The 20,746-nt window shown below is 41.6% G+C and overlaps 1 protein-coding gene across 1 annotated transcript; it reads left to right on the forward strand.

Moving 5' to 3' along the window:
• Positions 1–1,598: 1,598 nt before the first annotated feature.
• On the forward strand, positions 1,599–20,264 carry rimkla (ribosomal modification protein rimK like family member A). Its single transcript, XM_088408229.1, has 5 exons — positions 1,599–2,295; positions 9,482–9,712; positions 11,450–11,536; positions 13,930–14,133; positions 16,469–20,264. Exons 1-5 carry the CDS (start codon positions 2,133–2,135, stop codon positions 16,966–16,968), a joined length of 1,185 nt encoding a protein of 394 aa, XP_088264355.1. The 5' UTR covers positions 1,599–2,132; the 3' UTR covers positions 16,969–20,264.
• The last annotated feature ends 482 nt before the right edge of the window (positions 20,265–20,746 follow it).

Raw genomic sequence — 20,746 nt, forward strand, 5'->3', positions numbered from 1 at the left:
GGTTTTGTGGGGGGTGGGTGGGCCTGGTTTGCTCTTATCTTATTTATCAATCTCATTTTGACAGCTGTCCTCCTGGTTATCTCTTAAGTATTTACACTTGAAAGAACACCCAAAAACAGCAGCTGTGGCTTCCTTGTCTCAATGACGGCCGGCCTGCTACATAACATACTTGGATATTCCAACATGATAAAGATCTAAAACACAAAACCAAGTCTAGATGCCAATTGGCAACTGCAGATTTAAGCGAAGGTTATGGGAGAGCCAACTCGTTCTCCTCATCTCAATATCTTTGTGCCACCTTGGGGATATCTCAAGCATGCAGTTCATACAAGGCAGCCCAATAATTTGCAAAAGACATACAGTACTTGGCAGCCAGTCATTCTAGACCACACACTGAAAAATGAAGCCAACGGTCAAGTTTATTTGGTGTCAATGTCCTTTCGTGTCTTTGTCTAACATCATCAAGGACATCACAGGCACACTCGCAACAAAAAAAACCCAATAAAGAATCAACAATTTACAACTTTTCTTTTTTTTTTTTTTTTTTTTTTTACCAGGGGTGTTGTAAAGCACACATAAAAGTGACGGACAAATTTGTCAACATCAACAATGTTTCAAATTAAAACAGTGCCAGAGGTAAATCTATGTGGTCTCTTCTCAAATACCTATTTTTCCAGTTTCTCATTATTTTTCTTTGTATAAATTTGTTTTTATCAGAAAAAGATAACTAGATACATATAAAGAAGATAAATATAAAATGCAAATGAAGAATTTGCGAAAAGAGCATTCTTTTTAAAGGCGTGGAAGCATGCAACTGTTGTATACTGTGAAATAACCACTAGAGGACGCTGTGGTCTGAAACAAAAATGTTACGTTCCCCAACGGTCTCAACCGCCCGTACACAAAGGAAGATCTTTGAAATGTGACGTTTGCTGTGCTTCTACTTCATGGGAAAACGCTTGAGCATGCGCTTTGGTTTTTGCATTGGCGTTGTGCATATTGGGTTTTGTCCCTCCAATCTAACTAAAACGTGTTTTATCGATACACTAAAAACACAGATTATATACTTGGCCGTTATTTAGATGACACGACAACGATGAAGGGATGTTGCAACGGCAGCAGATTTGTTTCGTGAAAGGAGGGAACGTGTACGCCTTAGCCCCTCGCCCGCCTTCCCCACGGCGGTTACTGCCCATGATCCCGTTTGGGCCGCAGCGTCTCTTCTTGGCCTCCCCCTCGTGCTTGCATGCAGACGATTATGAGAAATTCTTGGCTTGAACATAGAAAACAACGACCTGGACAAATTCGCATCGCTCGGAAGGCGTTTTGATTTCCAGCCTGTCGCGGCGGAGGCATCGACGATTCTTTGGCCATATCCTCTCCTGACCTCAAAGTCTGGTCTGAACCGGTTCTGAAGGAGGAGCGCGCGCCTGAGCCTCCACGCACTGACGTCTCAACGTTGCGCGCCCTCTACTTGGCTCGGCCTTCTTTTGACGAGTACGCCACCCATTCGTTTGGACGGTGTGACCACGCCCAAACTTTCCGCGTACTGCCAACTGACGACGCTCGCTGCCTTTTGCGATTGGTCGACAGCTTCCCCATCGTATTTTATTTTGAGACCAGCCCTCTCTGCGCACGAGGAGGAGAGGAATCGTATACATTGGCGATCGGGCGGTATACACTACCCTAAAAGCGTAGTGGGCGTTTCAGCACCACTTCTGCGCGGATAGCAGACCCCGGAACACCGAGACGGCCCGCGAGGAGAGAGTGTCCGACGATTGTGGAAGACGCGACGTTTTCGGGGAAAGTTCGTCGCACCGTGTGGCGAGCTTGTTCCGCGACAAAAGGCCTTAGCTCGGTTGAAAGGACGACTTTACGTGGACGGGATTTTCCGTCAGCGTTACTGAATGGCTGCAAACGAAGTGGGAGTCTTCATCCAAGCTGCTTGGTCGTGATTACGGTGGCGCCAGATCTCCATTGTGTGAGCATCCCGGTACTATTTCCCACTGTTGCCCAACCCCTGGCGTCCCCCCGACTCCCTCCTCCCTAGCCACCCGCGAGGGAGCTACAACTCTTTTAGACTCACTTAAATTTGGGAGGAGGTGGGAGGGGGAGACCACGAGCCTTCCGTAATGTGCTCCCGGCTTTGGTTCGTGACCGATCGACGTATCAGGCAGGAGTACCCCCAAATTCAGATCCTCCGAGCACTGAAGGAGCGCTGCGCCGAAGAGGATGTGGAATTCCGCTCGCTTCTCATGGATCAGATCGTGCTCACCATCAGCGAGGGACAATTAGGTAAATGCCGTGAAAACACATCATATATTGCACCAACAGCCGTCTTTCAGTTGCGATCGTTTCGAACGGTCACTTCAGGCGCTGGTCGATGCTAATAGCTAATAGCGTTTTCATGTCTGGGGGCGCGCGCGAAGGGGAGGGGTGGGAGGGGGGCTTTGTGGGCTAGTCCTGTTAGCCTGCTCGGAGGCGGAATGAAAGCAAGTGTGTGACCGCCTAACCTACTTTTCCCAGCGCCTCGTCACCGGGGAGACGCTGGCTCCAGATAATGTGATTTATTCTGGCCGCGACTCGGAACAAACGTCTTTATTAGTCAGATCGGAGTGAAGTGTAACATATATTGCTGGATGTCGTTTTGAAAATCGCAGGGCTTTACGTTGTTTATAATGCTGTGAGAAATCAAGACGGGGAAACTATTGTTTTTCCTCCACGACTAGCGCTAGCTGTATGAGGCATCCTTAGATCTTTTTTTTTTTTTTTTAGAATAATGGTTCTCAAACCGCGATCCGGGAGCCGCTGTTTTGTTTATTCCCGCAGCCCTATAGATCTGGTATTCTGTGTCCAGCTGATCAAAGTTATTTTGAACGGGGTTTGATTCGGATCGGATTGGTTTTTTGAAAACCGTGTTGTTTAAAAGCGTGTCTGGATCCTGAAACAAGATTGTGCAATGTAATCTAATCTTGGTTTTTATTATGTCCAAGCCCTCAGTTTTTTTTTTCAAACCATATAGTAGTAGTATAGTAATAGAATTGGAATAACCTTGATCCTAAAATGTTGTCTTTTTATGATCCCAGTAAGCAGACCTAAGGTGGTTTTATTTTAGCTCTCCAAGTACCGCACAATATTAAAATACTGCAGTTTAGTATGCCTAAGCATTCATCAAAACAAATCAAGTAAAACAGCGCATTTAATACCTGCCTCTTGATGCAGAAGTTTGTCCAAGTGGAACATGATGTGCATTTTTTTAACCTGTTCGTAGATGTTTTTAAATTTCTTTTTGCCCAATAAAAGAGTGTTGAATACAATACATATCAGGCATAAAGTAGACATATATTTTACTTTGAAAATAAACATTCACAAACTTAATTCCTCATGTTACAGAACATCAATAACATTTTTTTTTGCGAATACCCAAGATTTCTATCAAGTGAAAAGTTTATTTATGAATGCTGACAACGGAATAAGCGTGTTTCTGCTGTACTGTATTATGAAATCAAATTTTAGAGCCTTGACTAGTGCTCTATCATGTGATGGTGACAGTAGGATTCCACCCCACAACATGCATGGAATTCCTCAGCAAAGCGCCAAGTGGACTAGTGTCATCGAAGGAGCGATGTGAATCTGTCTCAATTAACATTTGCATGGTGTCTGCTGCCATTGGCACAGACTGACAAAGTCAAATGGGTTGTCTTGTTAGGTTTGCAAAAAAAAAAAAAAGTGCGCTTCCTGGTAAGGCGCTATTACTCAAAAGTGTCACTGTATACTTGTTGTCAGTGGTTAGCAAAGAAAGCACCTAACTGATTCATGCATTTCCTGTGCAGTTAAGGGACAATTTAACGATGGACCCAAGGAGCAATTGAACTTTGGACCCAATTTATTTTTGTCTTTTCTCTATAGAAAAAAAATATTTTGAAAGATGAAAAAAATCAGAGGATTACTACCATCCTATTAATTCAGTTGACAAAAGCACATTTTTTGGAATAAATCCAACTAGTCTATGATTTTTGATGAATGTTCATTGGGATTAATTTGTCTTTCTTTAAGAATAATTAGAGGGGATATCCTTGGCTGAATACCCAACGCCTAGCATACCAGGAATTTGAACAACTGTAAGTGGAACACAAACAAACATATGACAAACAACATAAGTATACCTCCTGTTTAGCAAAGCTTAATTGTGGTACGTTCCTGCTTGTTTAATGCCATTCACAGCCAAGTGGAACACTGACTGTCTAGACCTGTATGCACTCAACTGGAGCAGGGCAGTTACCTGTAATCCTTCCAGGCGCATACAGCACAGCTCCTGAGCCCTGACACCAAAGATTAGCCGAGTGGGCCAGATTAAAGAACAGATCTGCCAGCACAGCTGATGTAGATGATGCAATGTTCCAGGAATTCAAATAGGGTGCAGGTATTGGCATCTCAATGAGGTTTTATGCTATTTTTTTTTACTGACTCATACTGTGTGTATACGAGACACACGGTTTTGTACGTATAGAAATGGATTTAATTTTCTCCAAACAGAAAACTGATTCTTTTCCGCCTTTAACATCCTATGCATAACTGTATTTTCATTTATGTATAATATCAATAAATTCAGCAACACGTCGGCCCTTGCATTGGTTTTCTCATTGACTAAAACTTGACGTCCGTTGTAGGTTTGGTCATAATGCAGTCACTGGTCACATTGACATCTAGGTGCCTCAAGGTTTATCTTTCACTGGCCACAATTTTAAGTTTTGTTCTGCTGTTCATTTCAATTTAATATGGGAAGGACTCATGAAATTGCACATGTACATCATACCCATTGCTTTCGGTGACAAATGTTTTCGCTGAAGCCTCACGCAGACGAACCCAGCATTCAACAGTGCAAGAGGCATTTCACATCTCATGATTTAGTCAATAGGGCCATTCGTGGAGCGCTCCAGCTAGGAATTTATGACAAATTCATCATCCCTCTGCTGTCTAATGACAGACTGGAACAGGTTTTTGCACACAGCCTTTATGTTACGTAAGTTTTAATTAAGATACTTTTGTTATTCATTCCGGCCCCTTTTAATGAGGCGTTTCTGATGCCAAACTAAATGTCATTCTGCAACGTGCAGTATATAGTCCCACACAATAAGCCTGAATCGAACGATGAGAAATATTTGTGTCACTGTATTTGTTAATGAGTAAGGGTCTTCTTGCTTGTACCAATTTGAACACTTGAAATGTTATAAATGTCTCTCACTCGGTTACCAAATTAATATCTTGCCATAGTGTTTTGCTGACTGGCTTGCTGCTGTGCGTGATGTCACCTCAATGCAATTGTCAGGTGTTTTTACACTTCACATGAATGTGCTTTTTTTAAACAATGACGTTGTGTTAAAAAATATGCGTCGATGATGAAGTATAACCCCATGAGCGTGCAAAACCATCTGTATGACAGAAATGCTTGCTCCATGTTGTTCTCATTAACCAATATTTGGTTAGTTGGAAGCCCTGCCATTTTGTCCATGTGATAGCATTCCGAATGCCAAGAGATCTGCCTGCAGTATGATTCGTTTGTGGACTTAACATCCCTAGTGAATAGTTATGTGGGGCGGGTATATATGCAGATTTCCAAAATCAATTTGATACGATTTACATGGGTACGATTTGATTCACAATTCACTTTCATTTTGACTCATGTAAGGATTCTATGAAGGACATATTTTACTCTCATAACAGAAGACTTTTTCAGTCGAACCAATGCTGAAAATAGTATAACTCTGTTGCGCTAACTTGGTGCATTAGTAAAACTATGAACATTTACATTCAAAATTTAACCCAGTGCAGATGCATTAATAAATTATGTTCTTGATCACACTTGATCAAAACAATAAATTAAATCAATTACAGGGCAAACTGCAAAAAAATAAAGTGGCAAAACACAATGTTTAGTTCATGACATAAAAGGAGTTGGTGCAACTCTAGTGCTACTCAAAACAAAAAGCTAATGACATTCACATTCATTTAAGTTTGGAGATTTCCATACCCTTAATTATCAATATCACTCAAAAGACAGAAGAAGAAAGACAGTCACGCGAAGTTAAACAGCATGAATTTATAGCCTTCCCAACACAACGTGTCAAACAAAATCAAATTATAATTGACTAAAATCAATAATAGCACTTGGGTTAGCTAGCTTCACAATTCCTTACAATGGATCTACATTAAGTAATGTATGCGCCAGTGTAGTGTTTGCTGCGTGTGATTAACAGCCTCATAATCGCCAATTAGCATCCTCTTCTCCTCATTTATCATCATGAAATATAGCCGAACATATCAAAATTGAGTCAAACACAACTAGACCTCTGATTGGTTCTAACTAATTTCTTGAGGGCGTAATTTAGCCCCCCCCCCCCCCCCCCCCAAAAAAAAAAAAAAAAAAAAAAAAACAAAACCTCTTAGAGCACTTTTGCATTGAGGCCTAGCCTTCAACGCATTATGACGGACCATTTGATGATAACAGCTCCTTACATCAGTGTACACACACATTTTGTTGCCCTAAAATGCAGGTAACTCGTTAGTGATTAAAAATAATGACTTAATCAGTATTTTGTATGATTTTAAAATTGTATATTATACCAAGATATAATAGCTTCGTTCATCATGGAACTCATAAGACAAGTCTCCTTGACCACTTATCGGAGACATGCGCTTCCCTGTGGCACAATAAGTACTACATCTAAATGGCATTAATTGTGGTCTTTTGGCATATACACACAATCATAAACTTGTTGGAACACGGATGGTGCCCAACTTATTTATGGCAAAATGAACTGGAGTTTCGTCGCAACGAAAAGGAAAAATAACTGCTTTGAGCTCATTTAACGTTACACTGGCACAGCATTCACTGACCGCTCACAATGTGGGAAATCTGAAACATACCCTCAATCTGCTACAAAAATGTAACTTGCATATATGTATATGTACATATATATTGCACAAGAAAATATGAGGAATTTACAAAGATGAGATTTGTTCTGCTTCGCTATACTTTTGACATCGTTGCCAAACTGTTAGAAACATAGACATAGAAACAGGAAACACCATATATATATATATATATATATATATATATATATATATATATATATATATATATATATATATATATATATATATATATATATATTAAATAAAGTGTGGCTCCCCGTGTTGTCTTTTCCATGGAAACCGGATCAAAATGCCTCTTTGAGTGCTAACGGTTACCGACAAACAATTTGTCTAAACAATTTGTCCATGACATAGATGATATGCATCCATTAAATGTTGTCTATTAGTTACATAGCATCCAGTGCCAATCAAGTGACCCTTGTATGAATTAAAAAATAAATATGTAATCAGACTTAAACCATGGTCTGCTTAAATGGTTTAGACACATTTCCCTTGAGAATAGAGAAAAGCACAGTAAACACTGGACAGTGTCTGTCCGACACCATGATACCAGCTCTCCACACTTCCCACTGTAGCACCACTCTGGCTTTGCTCTGTGTGCCAGTACAATCGGAGCAGTGTGTGAGTGTATTGAATAGAGTCTACCATGAATCCTTTTGCTTGTGTACGGAGATTTTGAGGAGGAGGGAAAGAAAGGAGGGTGCAGACTGTTTTTATGACTTACACACACTTTCACATGCATCACTAGTACCCTCCTGTGTGTTAAGACCACACGGCCTCCTTGACCTTTCTTGCCTGCTGCCTTCTTATTACTATCTCCTCAGTACTCACACACAATTGCCCTCAATAACATGTAAAATGTGCCTTTATTAGTCCTAAAATGGGGGCAATTACAGTTACACAAGCAAAGGGAACAGTTGCAGCCCACACGAATAATCGGCAGAGTAAGCGCATTAGTATATTTGACAATTGTACATGAAGAAAAGTATGCTGATGTTAATGGCAAACTGTACACACAAAAAAATAGATAAGTTCATCGTTTCGTGTCAACATAGTGTCAGCCCGTGTTGTGGCCAGTATTCCCCAAAGCAGCTGTTGCCCCAGATCACTGAAAAATGTCTGTTGCCACGATGGAATCCTTTTTTGTACATTAAGCTGTAACAATCATGGAAAGCTTTGTTAACCATACAGAGCAGTTTTTCTAAAACCTACTTAAACAAATCTAAAAAATATGTTGCATTTGCCAAAGTAGAGGGAAATAAACATAATAAACACATTTTCTATGATCAACTAATTGTCAATAAAATGTTGCACTTGCCAATAACCCTACCCTTTTTTGGGAAATAAGTTCAGTTACTGATTCAGCACAAAAAGACACTGTACTCAAAAGCTTGAATGATAAAAGCCACCTTTAGATCAGTACTTGAAGTACGCTTAAACAGAACTCCCCACAACACAGAGCCCCTTATATCAAAAAAAGGAGCAGTGCTGCCCCTAAGCTTTGTGGCACGTAAATGTTGTTATGTAAATGATATAACAGACAATAGGGCATTCAAGAGTGACATTTGCACCAATGGAGAAGATAGACCCTCTCAGCAGTGTATACAAAACTAGGGAATATCTTTAAAAGAATGCATTTTTTTTTCCCATCAGCAGTTCCAAAATGTTACGAAATGTAATCCAACTGTTTTGGTGGCTGATGACACTTACAGCCCAGTTGCGTGGGCACCATCTGTTTTGCCTCATCCTATTTTGTAACAGCTGTCTGAATGCGGTTTCTTGTATTCCGCTAAATTCATTCATTAAGGTCACTGAAAAGGCCCCATAATGTGGGATTTGTTTGTTGACACTGACCCAAACATTCTACCCTAGCGCATGCCTACATTTTTTTTTCAGTCAGACGTGTGATGTGTTAACAATAGAGTCTGCGTCCACTCTTTTGCTGTCACGGTAAACCAGCTCTCTTGTTATGCCAAACAAACCAAATGAATCTGTTCATGCTTTCACTGACCTAAACAACCAAATGAAAACACATGGCTATGCCATCAGGATTTCAGTCCGAAACGTTCTTTCCAACGTTCAGAGAATCTGGCAACACATCAGGATAGAAGATGGGGAAGGACAGCTTGAAGCTAATCACATCATCAGCCATGGCTGGCTCCAAACAGCTCAACACTGCCAGCCCTGTAACTGAGGGCCACTTCCCACTCCCTAACTGTGCCAACTGGCAACTCGAGCTGTGCTACAGGGATGACTGTAGAGTGTTCGCATAGTGCTTCTGCCAGAAGAGGTCACGTTTTACACCAAGAGCTGATTGCTTCCACAATAATTCACCGGCTCCTTACATAACTCTCTTCCTCAAACGTGGCAAGTTAACACAGACCGAAGCAGATGTTGACTGATGTCTGTGGTTCCGTGGCTGCCAAAAGTTATCCGTAATAAGCATGAAAACACACTGGAGGAACTTAAAGCGATGAGCTTCACTTATAAAAATGCATGCCGACTTTTCCCAGTAAATGAATATAGCTCATTTCTTACCCTGCAGGCCTGCAAGTGGACCAAGAAACGGTGACATCTTATCCACAGGTGGTGGTGGTGCGGGTGCCCACGCCATGGGTGCAGTCAGACAGTGACATCACCGTTCTGCGCCACCTGGAGAAGATGGGCTGTCGGCTGATCAACCGTCCTCAGGCTATACTCAACTGTGTCAACAAGTTCTGGACCTTTCAGGAGCTTGCTGGCCACGGCATACCTCTACCTGACACCTTCTCCTACGGTAAGTTATGCATCAAGGTGATAATCGATCAGCCCTAGCAGCGGCTGGCCGCCACTCCTAAATGAATGTCGAAGAACTACAGTGATGTTTGATGTCTGACTTTGATTTGCTGAACACTACTTATTTTGTAGGGAAGAACAAAAAAAGGGCACATACTAGCACAGTCGTGTGTAATTTTTTTGTGTGCCGGTTGTATGGAAAATGTTTTAATCGTGACTTGTGCGGGATGCTATGTATCAAGTGAAATCATAAATGAATGCTGCACTTAATGATCACTTAAATGCTCATTCAAAAAATCTGTAAAGAAAAAACAAAGTTTAAATTTACATTCCATTCATAAAAAGAGGGCCTTATTTCAAATTTTGCTATGCAATAAAATAAATGGTAAACTTAAGATTCAGTTCAAAAATCTTTCTCTACAAATATTAAATTAGTTTTACATAGACAGAAAAAGGATCATTTTTACTGGTGAGAGGCTACAATTTTGAGGATTTGAACAATTTTAAGTTAAACTGAGTATCATAAAGTGAATCTTTTGTTGAAAATACTTATTGATTCATTTTATAATTGAATAATTGTCAATTAATCAATCATTGCGGCGCTATAATAAACCTCTAACCTTTACAGGACCGGTTAGCTATAATATTTTCTCAGTTGTCTGTTAAAAGGCATTTAGACTGGACTCGTCTTCCTCATCCTTGTTCTGCTTGTTTTTATTATTTGAAATAGTAGCAGCATACAGCACATTCGGAAAATATTCACAATGTGTCACTTTTTCCAGAGGATAAATGGCTAAGGAAATAAGTGGGTTAGGTAGGTGGGTGGATGCATGGATGGATGGATGCATGGAGGGAGGAATGGATGGATGGTTGGATGTATGTCTTGTTCCTAAATTTAATAAATTCATCCTCTCCCTCGCCGCACAAAACCTTATCATGATAACACAAAAAAAACGATTGTTTTTCATAAATCTTTTCCAAATGTATCAAAAGTAGAACCTAACAAAAAAATCAATTAAGTAATTACATCCTATGACACTTCCTCAAAATTGAGATCAGGTGCTTCATTTTTAAATAAATAAAAAAAGCTCAAATTTTACGAGTGCAGAACACGGATTTAGTTCGGAAGAGAGTGAGAGAAAGTGGGTGTTGTTTGTCCTGCATTCCATTGGTCTCTCTTCTGTGTAGTCCAGGCAATTCATGCAGAGTTGATACAGAGCTTATGTAACAGTTCTGACGCCTGACCCTGTGTCCTCTCATGACTTTTCAAAATAAAATAAGCCAGCCCCCTGATGCTTCCCTCCTCTCGTTCTCTCTGCTTTCTCCCTCTCTCTTTCGGAAAACATGTAAATCAGTGTGTCTGGAAAAAGCCATGTGACTGAGTGAATCACATCTGTTCCCTCGAATGGATGCCAGAGCAGAGAGCCACGTGAAAACAAGAAGAGAATTAACTGCTGGATCTGCAGTGTTTAGTAATATTAGACATTTTACAAATATTGTTGATCTTCTGGATTCATTCTATCTTGACATTTTACCCATTTTACTATCTTACCCATCCTGTTTTGAGTCACTTCTGTTCCATAGCGACCTGTTTCTTTCCCTCACACCATCCCGCCAGCTAAGTCAGTTGTGATTTATAATCTTTGCAATCAAAGGATGCACCTTTTCACATGTTGCGCGTGCTGTGTGGTCTCATCTTGCTTGTGTGTGCCTGCGCGTGTGCATGGGCCTTCCTCAGGTGGCCATGACAACTTCCGAAAGATGATTGATGAAGCAGAGCCGCTGGGTTACCCAGTGGTGGTGAAGAACGCACGTGGACACAGAGGTGAGACATATGCATGATGCCTCGCTGTAATTGACTTCCAAATATGTGTTTAGTGGGGGCTACAGGCAGCTGACATCAGCCTTTGTTGGCAGAATGATCAAAGAATAGGTGCTACAGCAAAAGTGGAACTCGAGCTGAAACGAGTCCTCGAGTATTTCGAGTACCCCGCTGAAAGATATGCTTTATGCAATTTTTCTTGCCCCGGATTTACACAGGCGCCTGCATGACACTAAAACACAGGAAACGTGATGGGAAGGCCAACATCAAAATGAAGCGTATGTTTATTTTTGTTTGTGTAACGATATTACCACATTAGTGAAGTAGAACTGCAGAAGAGGGTAAACAATAAATAGTATGTGGTGTAGTAAGAAAATCCCTCTTTGAGCCATCACTTTATCTCGGGTGGAGGGGTTTGAGTGTTCCAGTGATCCTAGGGGCTAAGATATCGGGGACTTTATGCCCCTGGTAGGGTCACCCATGTCCAACAGGAAAGGGCCTGAGATGGTGTGTGAGGGCGAGAAGTTCCAACTAGATATAGTCGGACTGTCCTCCACACCCAGCTTAGGCTCTGGTACCAGGCCTCTCGAGAGGGGTTGGACTCTCTTCCACTCTGGAGTTGCCCGCAGTGAGAGGCGCAGTGCTGCTGTAGGCATACTTATTGCCCCCTGGCTCGGTGCCTGTACATTGGGGTTTACCCTGGTGGGCAAGAGTGGTGCCTCCCTCCACCTTCGGGTTGGGGGGACAGGTCCTGATTGTTGTTTGTGCCTATGCATCAAACAGCAGCTCCTTCTTGGAGTCCTCGGATGATGCACTGGAGAGCGCACCCTCTGGGGATTCCCTCGTTCTGCTGGATGATGTCAATGATCATGTGGGCAATGTCATTTGAGACTTGGAGGGCCGTGAGTGGGATGCAACGGCAGATCGACAGGCAGATCGGTGCAGCGTCTGCTGGTGCGGACTCTATACCGGTCTATTGTGGTGAATAAAGAGCTGAGCCGAAAGGCAAAGCTCTCGATTTGCGGCTCAACCTACGTTCCCGCCCTTCCCAATGGTCACGTGCTGTGGGTCGTGACCAAAAGAACGAGATCCCGGATACAAGGGATACATGAGTTTCCTCTGCAGGGTGTCCGAGCTCTTCCTTAGAGATAGGGTGAGAAGCTCGGTCATCCGGGAGGGGCTAAGTGTCGAACCGCTGGCATCTGGTTCGGATGCCTCCCGGACGGCTCCCTGGTGAGGTGCTCTGGGCAAGTCCCACACAAAGAGGCTCCAGGGACGACCCAGACCACGCTGGTGGAACTATGTCTCTCAGCTGGCCTGGGTATGCCTGGGGATCCTCCCGGAGGAACTGGATTAAGTGGCCAGGGAGAGAGAAGTGTGGGCTTCCCTGCTCAAGATGCTGCCCCTTAATGCAGTGGTAGAAAATGGATGGATGGGTAATAAGGAAAAACACGTGCATGTGTGCAGCTTCTGTTGACGAGATTAGTAACACACCTAAAGTTTGCAAGATGAATAGTGGTCGTCCCATAAAAAATCAGGTTGTGACTGTGACCAAACTCAGAAAACATGTGAGTCATAATTAGTGATCGTGATCTGAGCCCTGAGCTACTGCAATGCCATTTTCATACAACAGCAAATGTAAAATGTCCGCCTCCTGAAATGGATGAAACAGGGGCCCTTTTGCTGCTCAGTTTACCATGCAAAGGCAATATTAATCAGAATGCCATGTTCAGACTAGCAGGGCTGCATATGACATAATAATGTAAAGAACAGATTTGACTTGACTTAAAGGTCTATATTGATTCATTTTGTGTATTGGCCCTACACGAATGACAAAAATGTAATGAGTGAAACAAGTAGATGTTAAAAAATCTGTGTGTTTGGCTGCAGTAAAAATGGGCCGGAGTGTGTGTACCCTCAGCCATGGCAGTGATTTCTCGCTTGCCTTGTTTTCTACACGTGAAGTGCAGCGTCATGCCTTTCACTGTGACTTGTGCTTGCCAAGTGCTGCCTTGTCATCGTATTTGGATTGTCGCATAGCCACCATGTACACATGCACACACGTGTATGCAATCACATGATTTGTCCTTGCTTGCAGACTGGGGGTCAGAGGCCTTGACAAGAAGAAGTGCTAATTAAAACAGGCTTTTTCTTGCCCCTGTGAGAAGCATTTGTTTGTCCTTTAAGAGCAGCACTCTAACCATTATTTTAGAGAAGCGGAACCAACAAAAGGCTGCATCAGCAAATTTAGCTTAAAAGACTTTGAGGAAGCTATCAAACCACAATTAAAGTTCCTCAAAAGTCTGATCACTTGTGTGTCAAAATCAAAGGTTTGGATACTCTGGGGAAAAAAAAAAAAACATTCAATTTTATCTTGTTTTTTTATCCTCCCCCAGGCAAAGCTGTGTTCTTGGCACGAGACAAACACCACCTGACAGACCTGTGCCACTTGATCCGTCATGACACCCCCTACCTGTTTCAGGAGTATGTCAAAGAGTCACATGGCCGTGATGTACGTGTGGTCCTAGTGGGAGGCCGGGTCATCGGCTCCATGCTACGCTGCTCCACCGATGGGCGTATGCAGAGCAACTGCTCCCTAGGTAGGAGTTCCAACTGTTACCTAACATTGCTGTTTCCTGTACACGGTACATGAGTGTCTGCCCAACAGGTCGTTGTACATTTTCGTTACTTGGTGGGAGGTGTTCAGTCAGGCCTTAATTTACAGGTTCCTATACAGTCAGAACTGGAAGTCGGTCGGCATCATTTACAATAATTATTACATATTCAAGGTGAACTTTAGCAGGCTTTTGTCTTGTTATTGGTTCTGTTCACACCACTTTCACTACCATTGACGGTTATAGACGTCAAATACCTAGTTATATCATGCTGCTGGCGATATTGACCTGTGAGGACAGCAGGTCCATTTTTGCCATGCAAGCCAATCTTTGCTTCTCTGATACAAAACAACACATTGAGCTCAGTGCGTTTAGCGTGGAGTTCCTCCACAAGTGGAGGAGTGTTAAGTATCATGACTTACTTGGTGTGCAACACATTCTGTGCAAATAACCTAATCCAATGCCACAAATTCCACCTTATCAATCTGAATGTTAGAACTCCTCTAACTAAGAAAGAAGCCTAAGTCGATCAGGAGAGACTTAAGATAGTTCCTGCGCTGGTTATTCAATATTTTGCCTTTGCCAGAAATGCACTGCAACATTGCACACTGAATGTGCTCAATGAAAACGACCCAACATTCATGCTCCTCTTGTATTAAAAGTGCCAACAGCAATAGAATAGGTTCATTCCGGATCAGGTTTATTCCATTTTCCACTATTTTAAAAGGGTGGAAAATGGAATAAACTTTTATCCTTGCAGTCATACGGACACAACCATTCACTGCCCTGATATATCACAGTACCTTTCTCAGTTGTATAACTCAAGTCAAATTAGTTTTCTGAAAAGCTGTAAATAAAAACACACCCCCACCACATTTTATTTATTCATTTATTTATTTATTTTAGATTATGTTTGGTGGTCATAATACTTGGGTTGTGATGTGGGAATCATTCCTTTGTTTTCAAGATGACAATCCTCCTGGTTATATTTCAGAACTTCTCTGTACATTCCTTGAAAAGTGAAACATGGCCCTGTTTATGATGCACTGGATTGTTTTAGGTTGTAATCATAAATAATTATAACGTAGTTGTGCGAGAGGTGGTTAACATGCGTTGCATTCAAACACAATCTCTGTGTCCGGTAAAGAATATCACGATGGTGATGCTCATTGTTGTCTTGCTTCTTGGTGGGAATTAAACTCACTAGTTGCTGGTGGGGTTGGAAAAGTCACTCTCCATTAATTAATCTGAATTAATTTTGTTCAGCGACTGCATCGGTGCCAATTCAAAATATTTACCAGCCGCCTCTAAGCATTTCTCTGAAGACGATAAGAAAGTCACATCATCCTTCCAGTGCTTGTATCACACTTGATGATTCATCTGCTCCGTGACCTGTTTTTTGAAAGCACGGCCAGATCAATCGGAATGGCCTGAATCTACTCACAAGATGCTGAGTAACTCCCTCAGAGCTACGCAGAGTGATTTCCACTGTCAGATCGCAGAGAGTTTTGACCTGTGGGAGTTGTAATGCACTGTGACATATTTGGGGCATCCGTCATTAGATTATTAGAGTTTATGCAACACATTTTGTTGACTGTATGAGGATCTGGTCGCATTCAGTATCAGTGCTAATATCCCCTTCATTTAATTTTCATCAATCTTCTTATCTCATAGTTTTCAGTACAGTTTAAATTTTTAAATGCAATCCATTCTGTTTAGTTTTTTTGGGGGGCGTTTGTTTGTTTTTTTAATTTCAAAAGAATGTAGGGAGTTGTTTCAGGGTAGTTGAAACGAATCCATTCCGGTCGTGAATCCTCACTAATTTTGTTACATTATTAACTGTCTTACGATACATTTTGTAAACGATCAAATGTGATTGTTGAATGTGGGTTACCTTTTTAAGACGTCATGCATTACAATTTTTAATGTTTCATCTTTACAACTATCACATTTACCGGTACATTTAAAATTATTTAAAAAATTTGATCACTTTAACTTCATTCTCCTCACCAGTCAAGACAGATACATTTATTTACTCATTTCCAGTTGTGTTTGGTATCATTTTTTCCTTTTTTTTTTTTTTTTGGGGGGGGGGGGTGCAGCATGTGGTACAAAATGTAGTTTTTATACCAAACAGGTCATCATGTGCAATGAAAAGTTTAGTGATGGCCAAATTAAGTTCACCTGCAACTATTGTGGTGCATTTTAGGTCCATCCTGAAATTTCAACCAAATGCCAAATAACCCTTTCTTGGTGGTTGTGCCTCTAGGTCCATCAACTGAGGAGTTCCTTAATTAACACAGTGTGTTTTCTCAACAAGGCGGCGTGGGGATGATGTGCCCACTGAACGAGCAGGGCAAGCAGCTGGCCACCGAGGTGTCAAACATCCTGGGCATGGACGTGTGCGGCATCGACCTCCTGCAGCTCAACAACGGCTCCTTTGTGGTGTGCGAGGCCAACGCCAACGTGGGCTTTATCGCCTTCGACCAGGCGTGCGGCATGGACGTGGCGGGCATCGTTGCCGACTACGCCCTTTCCATGCTCCCCAACCGCCTCACCCGTAAGATGTCTTTACTGTCGGTGGTGTCCAGCACCAGCGAAACCAGCAGCGAGCCCGAGGTGTGCTCCGTGCCCGCCGTCGGGGGCTCCTTGCCCGAGGCTGTGTGCAACATGAGCGTGGGCTCCACTTCCAGCGAGAGCGACCCCGAGCTGGCCGAGCCCTCCCAGTCTCCTCCCTGCCAAGCTTCCGGGTCGGTTCTTCCCGACCCGGCATATTTCAACACGCTGCTCGCCAATGAGATCAAGTTAATGACTGAGTGAGATGCAAGCCGCCTGCACGCACCGGCAAGCGCGCGCGTACACAAATACACACACCCACACACGCACGCACACGCACAAACACACATTCCTTTTCCAAATACATGTGGATGAATGCAAAAATAGAAATTTGTCCTCATACTAACTCCCTCCAAAAGATCTGAGGCTGCTCCCCTGACTCCCTGAGTCCTAAGGGCTAATTCAAGTATTCTCACTGCTTCTGCTTGGGTCAAACATCCTTATGGGCTTAGGAATTAGGGTGAACCCAAGCCCTGCAGTTTTTTTGAGGGGGTGCTCTTTCCTAGACACACGTCAGATATGGGGAATGCGACTGCTGTAGTTTGTCCATGTGTTTTGGAGAGGAATACCACAGGGCACCAGATGGAAAAATGGGTGGAGAAAGTGAATTGTTTCCACAGGATGACAGACGGACGACAAAAATTTAGAATACTGAGTTAGTTTAAATAATTTTCAGTTTCAATAAGTGAAATACATAAACTACGCAAATGTCTATTTACATAAACGTCCATCTTCATCTGTCTTTTTGCTGGTCATTTTTCTCTAGGTTTGGTTGCAGATTAAGTTAAGAGTTCAGCTGTCACTGGAAGTAAATGGAACTGAATGAAGTGGGGGTTTTTTTTGTTTTTGTTTTTTTAACATTTCATAAAATAATTACATTTAAAAGTTAGAAAGATGATTGGCTGGCAACCAGTTCAGGCTGTACATCGCCTACTGCCCAAAGACAGGTGAGATAGGCAGCAGCAAGCCCACGACCCTTGTAAGGACAAGTGGTTAAGTAGATAGGTGGATAGGGGGGGCGGGCGGTAGAAAGACAAAAAATAAACAGATGCAGCTTTTTCACAAAATTATAATATCATGACAAAGGTCAGCTTTCCAGGCTCTCGGTATCGCAATCTTGTCAGCCAATTAAGGAATAGCACATGTAGGTTTCTTTGGCCTTTAAAGGGCCTCAGTCTACCTTGCTAGGTTTCAGAATTCTGGGTCATACTGCATGACCTGACGGTTCTGCAGAAAGCCACCCTCCACAAGGAGAAAAGGTCTCCAAAATAATTTGCAAAAGCAGCTAAATGCTCATAAAATGCTGGGCTTTGGAGAAAAAATATTGGTATCTTGTCCAGAGGTCCAAGTCCTCGTCTCTGATTAAATATTTTTGCATTTCGTTTGGAAATCAAGCAACACACAGGCTGAAATCTGATTAGACATAAAAAGTGTGTATAATATTGAAAGGATTGGGAACATCCAAGAGAAGTGCTACAAAAAGCGGAAAAAAAAAAAAAACAATTTAATTATGAAATGTAAGTCAGGCAGCACAATGGAAGAGTGGTTAGAACATCTGCCTCACAGTTAAGAATGCCAAGTTCAGTTACAGCTCACTCCGGCCCTCCAGTTTGAATTTTGCATCATCTCCCCGTGCCCATGCGGGTTCTCTCCAAGCACTCCGGCTCTATCCCATGTTCCAAAAACCTGCATGGTAGTAGTATTGGACACTCTAAATTGTACTTAGGTGTGAATGGTTGTTTGACCCTGTGTGTCCCTAGTGAGGATAGGCAATCACAGAAAATGAATGGATGGATGGGCGTAGGTCAGTGCCTCAGTAAGGGATTGGGCCACCTGAGAAGGCTTTGCTGGTCATTAAAACAAAAAGCTATTGGGGGACAAAAGTCATATTTTGGAAGCATGTTAAAGCTATATTGTGGCCATAATAGAAGTCCTGTCCTCATGTCATGTCTGGGGCTCTGTATACTATAACTTGAGGTTTACCTTATTTCCCTCATATGTTCAACTTAGCACAAAAGAGAACACACAACAACAAAGTACTAGTGGAAATGTCGTATTCACACACGATATGTATAGCCCAAGTCGCAATAAGCATTTAACTCTCATGTCCACAAAGTTCTCATTCTTGTTGCAAGTTATATTTGCGGAGCTGTTTTCATATGTAGTGTCTTTAATTAGTTGTACCAGCAGCAGCATTCTGCCAAGTTTTAAAAAATGTCCAGCACTTTATGATCAACAGGTGCATTTGTTTTTTTGTCCATACAAAAAGAAATATACCTCAAAAACAAGTGACCTGTCACTACCACAGAATGGCACACAATTTTATATATAAATGTGTGTGTGTGTGTGTGTGTGTGTGTATATATATATATATATATATATATATATATATATATATATATATATATATATATATATATATATATATATATATATATATATATATATATATATATATGTATATGTATGTATATATACACACACAAACACAAATACCACACATATCAGGCAGGTTGGTGCACCTTTACACACCTGCCTTTACACACCTGTTGTTATTCTCTTTGATTCTTCGTTGCGCTTTTATAAATGATATATTTGGTGTTATTTGTTTTTATAGCGTTAGAAAATCTAGTTTAAAAAACTGCGTTATATACAACACACACAAAATAGAATATACCTTTCAGTCTTGTCCTCACCCCTAAGTAGCCCTTGGTGTTGACATTGTTATGCATTTTGTCGATAACTCAGGGAAGCAGCCTGGATCTAACCTTCAAATTCAAGACATATCCCAAAAGGATAAACAAAAACATGACACAAGCAACAATGAGGAAAAAGTATCATAAGATATGGTGGATAATACCATGGGTAACATGCACTTTTCCCCCTTGCTTCTTCTGTATTGTTCCTTGTTTTATTCCTAATTTATGCTATTTTTTAAGACAAACAAGTGATTTGTGTGCACTAATTGTGTTTAAAAAAAAAGGAAAAATGCTGATGCGTGATTTTTTTTTTTTTTTTTTCCTGGGGTGGGTTTACAGAAGTGGAGTGTATCCAAAGCTAAGAACCCACGAGGCACCAGGAAAAGCAGCATTCCCCAAACCTCCCTACCTGGCTGCTTTCATTGCTATTTCAGTACCGCCAATAACGCATGCACGCACACACAAAACTAAGCAAGTCACATCACTCATGTCAAGCACACAAACGTGAGTCTATTTCCACTTCTGGTTGTCCTCTCAATTTGGATTTGTAAGGTCGTCCATATCATTCCACATTGTTTACACAATTGTTATTGCATATCTTTCATCAGCAAGTCTGGTAATCATATCCATACGGTTTAAGGCAAAATGATTCATAGGCTGGCCCATGTTCATTTTCATTTGTTGAATGTTGAAACTTAGCAAAAGGTACTATGCTGAGAGCACCATATTTTCCATTGCAAATCCTCAGAATGACCGTCAAACTTGAAAAAATCTTAATCTAGTAAATTGTCAATGCACCCATTTTCAATACATTTGGTGCAATAAACAAAATCTTTTCAAAACTAGACAGCACTAGAAACTGAGGGAGTACAAAAATGAAAACACTATTCAATAAGGCAATTACACAAAATGCAGTCCTAAATATGCAGGCACAGAGGCGTACCATATAGGAACACATGTACTGTCACACCTCATGTCATAACAGTTAAGACACATGCCTGGAAAAATCTAATTTCCCAAATAAAGGCCTATGCTGACCTGTGAGACAAAGGATTGATTGTTGTGTGATAGTTACAGTATGTGCCACATATTACGCATAATAGTTCATGACGCACCGTTCGAAATATTGAAACATTTGACAATAACGTGACCCACCTAAATGGCTCTGTGGCCCACTTTTATGGCCACACCTACCAGTTGAAAAATCGATGGGTGAGGATGCCCCCTGACAGGAGCCCTTTTTTTTTTTTTTGTTTTTTTTGTGAAATTACAAATTGTTTTGA

Source organism: Hippichthys cyanospilos, chromosome 2 (genome assembly GCF_059441005.1).
Source record: "Hippichthys cyanospilos isolate Australia breed blue-spotted pipefish chromosome 2, RoL_Hcya_1.0, whole genome shotgun sequence".
NCBI classification, from domain to species: domain Eukaryota; kingdom Metazoa; phylum Chordata; class Actinopteri; order Syngnathiformes; family Syngnathidae; genus Hippichthys; species Hippichthys cyanospilos.